General features: G+C 47.0%; 1 protein-coding gene across 1 annotated transcript; it reads left to right on the forward strand.

Annotated features, from left to right (window-relative positions):
• Positions 1–284: 284 nt before the first annotated feature.
• SCN3B (sodium channel, voltage-gated, type III, beta subunit) lies at positions 285–6431 on the forward strand. The gene is made up of 6 exons (XM_010076675.1): positions 285–339; positions 1861–2024; positions 3480–3705; positions 4742–4880; positions 5500–5596; positions 6076–6431. The coding sequence occupies exons 1-5, from the start codon at positions 285–287 to the stop codon at positions 5561–5563; spliced, it is 648 nt and encodes a 215-aa protein (XP_010074977.1). The 3' UTR covers positions 5564–5596; positions 6076–6431.
• The last annotated feature ends 3026 nt before the right edge of the window (positions 6432–9457 follow it).

Genomic DNA, 9457 nt, shown 5'->3' on the forward strand with positions numbered 1-9457 from the left:
CGCGCCCCGCCGGACACCGGGGCGGAGCTGTCCGGGGCCGCGGCCCTGTCCGTGGTGCTGCCGGTAGGAACCCAGCCCAGCCCTTGCGTGGATCCCCCCCAGATCCCAGCGAAACCCGCAACTGCCGCCCACCCGCGGCTCCATTCTCGCCGGCAGATCCGAACCTACAAGCGCAACGCAGCCGGAGGCATCCTGTTGCGCTGGGAGCACAGCGAGGAAGGGAGAAGCGGCGTTTTTCCGAAAGAGGTTCTGCCCAGGTTGAGAGTCGCTCGTGGTTGGGAACAATGGCTGCACTGCCAAGGCTGGATTGTGCGTCTTCGGTCGTGTTGGTGGTCTGGGGTAGGTGCTTCCTTTCCGTGTTGTCTTCAGACAGGTTCTCCAGCAGATCTGGTGCTTGCCTCTTGTAGGATGCTTCTTTAAAACACTGCTTTTCCTAGCAAGGTTCTGTTAAGACTGTCATGAAGACCAGCCTTCAAAGTGGCTTTTTTTGTTTGTAAGAGGAGGAAGGAATGATATTAATGCAGAGCTATATGAATGTAATGGAGTTAATATGAGCAGAGAAAATATGTTGGTGCTAACTAGACAAAGCATGTGCTTTAATACGCATGCAAGCTCTTTACTGTTTCCTGTTTGCTGTTGTTTTGAAATTTGCAATGTAATTTAACATTTAGTTGCCTTGGGGAGGATGTACAAACCGTTAAGCAGTGCAAGTTAGTGCTAGTTTTCCATGCAGTCTTTATAAACTGGAATAAATAATTTTATGGTGCTTACAGTTTTTCTTCTGTAACCAGGAAAAGGTTGGTTAGTTTTGCCAATACAGCTACATTTGATGTGCACGTATACCTACCGCTCTGTGTGTGGGTGCATATCTGCATGTTCATATCTAAATTAACCGGAGTAAAGCATGATCCGGTAGCTTCTTCCTTATTTCTCCTCGAAAGCTGGTGCTATCCATGAAGCTGGTAGTACAAGAGAACTGGAATCTGGCTATTTCCAGGATAGGTCCCAGGATAATACAGTGCTCAAGAGAGTGGGTTAATAGTATCTTAGAGACTGGGGAGGAGGGAGCAGCCAGCAAAGTCAGCATCTTCACTGAGCTAAACTCTAGGCTTTGGAGATGGGTTTGGACAGACAGAACCCCGTATTGTTTAGCCCAGGGGACAAATGTCAGCAGGGATTTAGTCTGAGATGTCATGCTGAAACATTCCTTTTCTTATCAAGTATTTAGCTTCCCAGGCAATGATTTTTGTCTTGTTTGGAGGAGCAGTATAATATAGTTGCTAGTGTTAACACAGAGCTGATTGGAAGCATTTTGAACAGGAATGCATGTAAAATCAGGAACTCCTCCCGCTGCTAAATCTACCCGAGTCCAAGCCCCTTGGTTTCCATACTGCTTATGAAACCTAGGAACAGGAAGGGTGGCAAATCCTCCCAGTTTGTTTTGAACACATTGCCAGATTAAAGCGTCCAGACCTTTTAACTGGAATTCTGGGCTTTCCCTCGTACCGGAATGTAATTGCTACTGTAACAGGAGCATGCTCAGCATGCATGGGAGAGAATGAACAATGCCTCCAAACTGGCATTAATTACTATGGGAAAAATTAAAGTTGTGGCAAAGACGCTGGAAAGGTGAATCTTCATTAAGTGATCACTCTCTCTTAATTATTGTGAATTGTTTATATCTCAGAGAAGGAAGCTTGGTAAAATTTGATGTTTGACACTCATCTGTTGTCAGAGGGTGCTAGTAATGAATCAGACATTTTTTCATTGGGATGATGTGATCATTAATGCTGAGATGCGGATAACTGATGTCTCTCTAATTCTGTCTTATGCTTCTTCTCTGCTGCTCTTTCTCCGTAGCTGGTTTTTGTTCTGCAGTGTGTGTTGAAGTTCCATCAGAAACAGAGGCTGTCCAAGGAACACACATGAAGCTACTCTGCATCTCCTGCATGAAGAGGGAAGAGGTCACAGCCAGCACAGTGGTGGAATGGTTCTACAGGCCAGAGGGTGGAAAAGATGAACCTGTAAGTATGTTTGGTAGCCGAGCCCTTGTTTTCATAGGTCTTATTGTGAAACATGGCCCAGTGAACTCACGGGGGAGAAGCCAACAAGGTATTTATGAGAGTGTTTGTCCCGTGGCAGGTTCCCTAAGGAAGACTGCATAAGGGAAGGTGAAAGATGCAAATATGAACAAAAGTTTTCTGCCACATTCTTATTCAAAGTCTATAGAAACGCCCAGCAGGCTGCTTTCATATCACAGAAAAGAGATGAGCTTGGAGTTCCCCTCCAAGCTCCAGATCTTCACAATTTCTGCACCATTTTCACCTGGAGGTTCCACAGCACCAATTTTGAGCACTAACTGAAGTGTCTTTTCCTCGCTTATCTGATTTCGATCCTTGGGCACAGCATGAACTCGTGGCAGGAAAAGCTAGAATCTGTTGTCGAGTCCAAAAATTTGCAGTCATATATACACAAATGTCAATTTCCAGTTCCATTTCTTGAACAGGTAAAGTCTAATATGTAAGGAGACCAAGAAGAGGAACAAGTATGGAGTGACACCTGGTACCCTTGCCCAAGTCTTCCTTCTTAGCACACTTCTGAATCCCAAAGCTGTTCTTTGGAGTTAAATTGGGCTCCGATAAATCTACCAGATAGGATTTACTTCTTTCTACCTCAAAGAAAGCAGTGGTATCCTGACTCTGTGGGTTGTTTTGGTTCCCTGTCAGGAAAAGGTAAAATTAGTTTTCAGAGTGAATCAAAATGGGAATTGTACAGACGAGGGCCAACTGGAAAAGAAAGAATGGTAAAATGGAGAATAAGATTAAGGCTGAATGCACATGTTTCTTTCTAGCTATTTTATCTGAGTATAAAGCATTAGACTGGCTGTTGTGTTTCATCGTGATTGAGCAGGGCCAGGCAAGATGACAGATATTCTTCTGCTGTCTGAGAACTAAAAAGACGGCCCTAAGGAATGAGATGGGACCTGGCTGATATATTTACTCAACGAATGCTAACAGAAGTGAGTTGAGGCAGGCAGTTTAATGATGGGGACTCTGGTCAGCCAGAAGCTTGGAAGAGATGAAGCCTGCAAAAGCCACCCAAGCTCTGTTCCTGTGATGTACCATTTTCATGCTGTCTTATTTATTCTGCAATACTTCCATTTCAGCTGAACGTCCCATTGCTTACTCAAAATGACTGTTTGTCTTTGCTGTATTTATTCTGTGGTTCCTTCTTAAGATGATCTTATGTGCAGTGACCAACAGGCTAGGCATGAAGACTGCAGGATCCTAGTTTTCAGTTCTGTTGCTGATCTTTTGTGTCATTGTCCACGTCTCTGTTTTTCCTGTGCCTTGGTTTTTCAGCCTTTCGTACATACATGTGTGTAGCTAGAGGATGATGTTGTTCCTTGCGTAAGCTGTGCTGTTGTCCAGGATACAGCTCGGTGATTAATGTGACTATCTCTTCACATTTCCTCACAGATCTACGAGTACAGGAAATCAAACCACGAATTTCCAAGCCGCTTCAGTGGTCGGTTACAGTGGAATGGGAGTAAAGACATGCAGGATGTATCCATCACTGTGCTAAATGTGACCTTGAACGATTCGGGTATCTACACCTGTAACATCACCCGAGAGTTTGAGTTCGAGATTCACCGACCTCTCTTCACAAGCTCCAGATCGATCCACCTCACCGTGGTGGAGGAGGGTATGAAGGACTGGCAGGAAGCGTTTTGTGCCTTAACTCAACATGGGTGCTGTCATCCTGGGATATAGTTTTTCATTGCATTGCAGGGGAGGGGTGACTGAGCTGCCAGATGATTGTGTGTGTCTTTGCAGCAACAAACACTGCACAGGGCTCAGGAGGAAAGACCTGCATTTTGTTTGCCGGCTGCAGCCTTATTTTTTTTTTTTTTAGGCTCAGAGTGGCTGTGTGAATGTAGGGAGGTATAACAAGCTTGGCAGGCTGGGGCAGCAGCTGGGCAGGCACAAGCAGCAAGCAGAGGTTTCCAGTTTCTCCACCCAGAACCCTCGCTTCTCCCCTGGCAGCTCTGGGATGCTACAGCACAGCCTTTGCTGGGGTACCCACAGCATCTGCTTCCATGCTGCCGCCCCCTCCCTCCTGGAACGACTTGTTCTCCATACTGAGATCAGTCTCTTGCTTCCACTCTCTCCCAGTCTCTCCTTCCCTTTGCAGTGCTCCCGAGCCTTTCTCTTCCTCTTGGTTTTGCTCAGCTCAGTGCTGAAGTCCTGGCTTGTTAGAAATCAGTGGGAATTCTGCTGTTTTTTTCAGAGAGGGACAAGAGCTTTTAGCCCTCATTTGTTTCTGCTGTGTCTTCCCTTCCCTCTTCCCTGCAAGCATCTCTGTGTTTTGATCTCTTTCAAATCACTGGCGGCACAATAACACCAGTGAGTAGAATGCACAAAAGAAACAGAGTGTGAAGATGAGATAGGCTCACGGCGAGCAATCCGTATGGATGTGTGGGTGGCAGAGAATGCAAGACACATGCAAGCCGGTGCATGTTTGATTCTGCTGGGAACACGCAGTGGGATCGCTGCTGGCATATCCTGTTGGCAGCCTCGTCTGTTCCCTGTCTTTTGCTCCCTCGCAGTGTAGTGGCACCTGGGTGTCTCTGGCAAGGGGGGGTTAGGAAGGATGACGTGCGGGTGGAAAGAGTCAGTGGAGCTGCTGTGCTCTAATAGCTGCATGTAAATGATCAGAGATTATTTCATTTTCTCAATAGCTGGAGAAGACTTCACCTCGGTCATCTCTGAGATTATGATGTATATTCTGCTGGTCTTCCTCACCCTGTGGCTGCTGATAGAAATGGTCTATTGCTACAGGAAGGTCTCTAAGGCAGAGGAAGCTGCCCAGGAAAGCGCGTAAGTGTGAAATCTTTCCAGATGCAAGCTGTTCTGCAAGGGTTCTTCAGATGTCTCAGTCCAGATCAGACTGCAAGAAGACTGAACTTTGCTATTACACGTTTCTAGCTGATGTTTGCTGTCTGAAATCATTGCAACGCTTAGGAGTACCAAAAGAGACAGCGCACTTGGTGTGATGAGGGACAGCACACCGGGTAGGGAGGGTGGCCATGGTGCGCTGTATTCCAAAGTGTCCCGGTTTGAACTGCACAGGGATGCTCTCCTGGAAGGTCCACTTTCAGGATCTGAATCACAGATGCAGTTGGCACACCAGAGATGTTCTGATTTTCATACTGGCCCGTTCCCATCTTTCTACATACTTGGCTTGGGTAAGGATGCTCTTGGTACATGATAGAAAGGCTGTGTCCGCAGGATGCTGCAGTAGGGAGGGCTTGGTGTCAGCTCCTGACTATGGCGAGGAGAGTTTCCTACTGCGAGCATCTTCTACAGCATCTTTTGCAGGTGACATTTGTTGCCTTAGAGATACTTACAGGCATTCAGTATCTTTATAAGGGTGAATGGACCCAAACTAGTTTTTTTTCACTTGAGGTTATGCTTTCCTCCTTGCCTCCAACTACAGGACAGACTATCTTGCGATTCCATCAGAAAACAAGGAAAACTGTGCCGTGCCTGTGGAGGAATAGCAGAGAGGAGGCAGCGGAATGAACGGCACCAAGGTAGGCGATGAGGAAATAGTCGCTGCTGTGACTACTGTGGGTTAGGCACGTGTGAGGCTGGAGAAGAGGTGGATGGCAGACTCCTGGAGCCTGGCTGTGCTCCTTCTCTGGAGCTTCCCCAGTGACCTTTGAAGCAATATATGTATCTTTAGATGGTGGGTGTACCAATACCACTGTAAAATTCCTAACCAACACACCCATTCACTTTCACACCATGGTGTAAGTACTCCTCCTTTGCCCATTCCCGTGGAGTTGGGAATAGTCGCTGTCCCCTGCAGATGGGGAGCTGTGCTCAGGAGGAATGTAAGGGCACTAGCTCCAGAGGAAATGTCTGCTAGGAAAGACTTTGTGTGCAAAAGACCAAAATCTAGATCTTTTAAGGTCTTGTTTCACATCCTGTCAGTTATCGTGCAAATCATATCACGATCTCCAGTAAGGTCAAATCACTCGTGCACCAAGAGGAATTCTCTCAATTGCAGGGGCTCTGAAGACAGAAGGACTGCGTCATGCCAGCCAGGTTTGAGGGAGAGCTCTGCGCCGTCAGGAGGAAATAATGGGAAGTGTAAATTCTCTTCCGTTTGCCTTGGACTCTGTACAGCCTTGACTTTGGCCTCGTGACTCCATTCTGAGCTGCCAGCCCATTTGCTAAAGGACTCTTCTTTTGAAGCATGCTGAGCAAAGGGCGCAGGGGTGCGGGCAGCGCGACTCCTTCCCAAGTTTCAGTCCCATCATCACCTTAATGGCTTTGTAAATGTTAAGTGTCATTTCTTAGCTGCTGTCACCACCTTTATTTGCTAAATATGCTAGTTCTCCATTGCAGAGGTAAAGGGTATGTATGCCATGTTACTCGGACCTGCAGGACTGGGAATGAGGTCATCTTAAGGTGATGTTCCACCGTATGCTGCAGCCCAAGCAGTCTTATTAGTGTTAAACAGGAAATCTTTAATTAGTTGTTGCTTGGTGAATTGTTCGGGCAGCACAGGCAGAGTAGGACTATGATGCGTTAGAATTGTTGAAAATGTGTAGTAGGAAGGATGAGTCCCTGTGCCATGTTCACACTTGCTTCTGGAGGGAACTGAGAATATAGATCCTGAAGCACTCCTACTTTGGGAGGCAGTATGATGTAAGTATAAGAATCTCCTGTACTCACCCCCCCACCTCTTTTCATTTAGCCGGTGTCAAAATTCTTAGTTCCTTCCATTTGCCTTGCATAGCAGGTTTACTCCTCAAGTACACAGAGACACAGTGATAGGAATAACCTGTGGAGCCGCCTTCTGCAACAACAGGCAAGCCGGTAGGACAAGGTACGCAGTTCACCTCTTCCTGGGGAAAACCCCGAAAGGAGAACAGCCTGATACAAACAGGCAAGCAAAGTAAATAGCGTGCACAGCCCTCACAGGAAAAGGATGGACAGCTTTGTAAAATGGTAGCACTTTTTGGAACTGTGATATATCGCCCTTCTCATGCTATCGTGTAGCACCACCTAGAGGAATAGACACAAACCGCTTATTTTTTTCCTAGTTAATCGTAATTCTTTCTTGTGATAATTAGTCACTGGTTTGAATAGTCAGCATTCATCGTAAATGATCCACGGCTGCACAGGAATCCCGCTGTAATTTCAATGTTTCCTACGCAAGCTTTTCAATTGTAGTGGATAAGAAGGGTAGAATTTGTTTTCTGGCCTTAAATGTAGACCAGCTGAGCTCAACAACTAGAATTACAAGGAGAGAAGAAGGCAGAAATATTGGCCAGGGTGGAACTGTACCTTAAGACAAAATGGGGGAAGGTTTGGTTTTTTCATACAGCAGACGTTGGTACATCCCTGCTGCAATGGAGCCTATACTGCTTGCAGGAGTTGACCAATTTTGCTACACTGACCGCTTCTAAATAGTTACAAAGTGCTTGTGAATCAAGGCATGCTTCCCACTTAGGGGCTTTCCTCTGCTTTGTTCTGCTGCTTTTTTATGTGTTGCTACAGTCACAGAAATTACTCCATTTGTAAGTCAAGCCCAGGCCAGATTTCTAACTGGCAGTTGTTCAAAATTCCTTTTTTAGGGTGGGTGTCAACTTTAGTAAACTACTACAATGCAGTCTTCCCAGTAGGATCGCTCTCAAGGGCAGAGCCGAGTCTGGCAACCTGAGTACTTCCCAGATGAAGCGCACTGGTAGCGTGGGCACCGGTTCCTTAAAACCTAACAACCCAAAAGGGGAAAAGCGGCTCCTCTTCTAATTCACCTGGATGTCTTCATTTTTCCTAGGCCAACTCACCTGGCCTCAGGGCAATTTTGGGCATCATCCTAACTCTCAACCCACAGCAACGGAGGAGGGACTAGATTGCAACTCCAGAGTTGCCCTCACTGACCACAGCATTGATGCCCACGGTGATTTTTAGGTAAGGTCACGTAACCTCTCTCCCACTTCAACTCTGCTCCTCAGTCCCTGTGAAGCATGGGGAACCCTCTGGTGCCATATTGTTAAATCAAAAAAGGAGTAAACTGAGAACTTCTTGAGAGCTACCTCAGGTGGTAAAGAAGGGCCATCCTCTAGTTCTGCACCTTCCGGTATCTTACGTGCATCTTCTTAAGATGCTTTTTTTTGGACATATCTCTCACTTTTCCAGTTCCTGCACATGGATATGACTGTTGCCCTGTGTTGTTCTAGGCAGGAGAAAATGGTGTCTTAAATTTTGCTCAAGATTCTTATAGCAAAAAAAGAAAAATTTAAAAGTTGGGATTTTCCAAGGGTGGTGTTGAAAGCAGGCTGTGTCCTGGAAGAGACGGTCCCGGTTGGTCTCTGAAAAGACTCTCTCTGTATTTGGAAATGACAGAAGAGACTTTTAGAACAGGCAGGATAATAAAAAGAACAAAGCACTCACGAGTCACGCTGTTTGTTTGATAGATCTTTTTAATTTATACTGTACTTCCATTGTGCTAGCTACTTTACATTAAGTTTTGGCTGCGTAGCCTTTACAATTCCTAGGTTCTAGCAGGTAAGTTTCATTATCGTTTTATCGCGTTTTTTGCGCACAGCGCAAAGTTTATGACAGTTAGACAACTCCTAAAACAAACCCACGGTTCCTCCCCCACCCCACCCCCTCCAGTTCACGTTAACGCTACAGGCGCCTCGGCCAGCAGCCCCCCGCTTCCCGGGCTCTGGGGGCCAAATCCAGAAGGGAGGCGCACGCCTACGGGTGATGGTACGACCCGCTCCCGTTCCTCGCTGACATGAGGCGATGCTCATGAATTTGCAGTTACCCACAGCAACTGGGGTTGCAGGATCCAGGGCCTCGGGTGGGGAGAACACGCTCCAGGTTTTTAGCAGCTTTATCCAGCCCTGGAGCGTGCGATGGGAGATGGACTGCCGTGAGAATGATAACGTCCCAGAGGTGCCACCGCCACACGATGCCCGTCCAGGGAGGTTTTAACGCTGGAAACGTTTTTGCTGCTCCTCCCTCCCCCTGACCGCATCGGGCCAAGAGCCAGGTTAGCGCTTCCATGTATGCTAAGTGCTATTGCAAGGGAGGTGGGCTTGCGAAGATGGGAAACAACGTGCGGGTGTCACAGGCTCCACCTCTTTGCTGGATAAAGTCACCGTTTCGTAACAGCCGCTCTCCCAAATCTTTGTGCCGCTGGGGCAGTTTGGGCCAAAACTGAGACGTGACCAAATGGCTCTAGAACCTGAGCTGCACGTTGGTTTTATCCCCTAACTACTCTCGGAGTTTGGGTTGGGGAAGGTGGCCATTTAACATTAGCAATGGAATTGGCCTAAATGAGTGAGGTAACAGAAACGGCCAGAGGAGGTACCTCCCTGAGCCACGTGCAAATATCATTCCTTCCGCAGAAGGAAGTCCTTTTCCCTACT

This window comes from Pterocles gutturalis, unplaced genomic scaffold, assembly GCF_000699245.1.
Source record: "Pterocles gutturalis isolate BGI_N339 unplaced genomic scaffold, ASM69924v1 Scaffold49663, whole genome shotgun sequence".
Classification (NCBI taxonomy): domain Eukaryota; kingdom Metazoa; phylum Chordata; class Aves; order Pterocliformes; family Pteroclidae; genus Pterocles; species Pterocles gutturalis.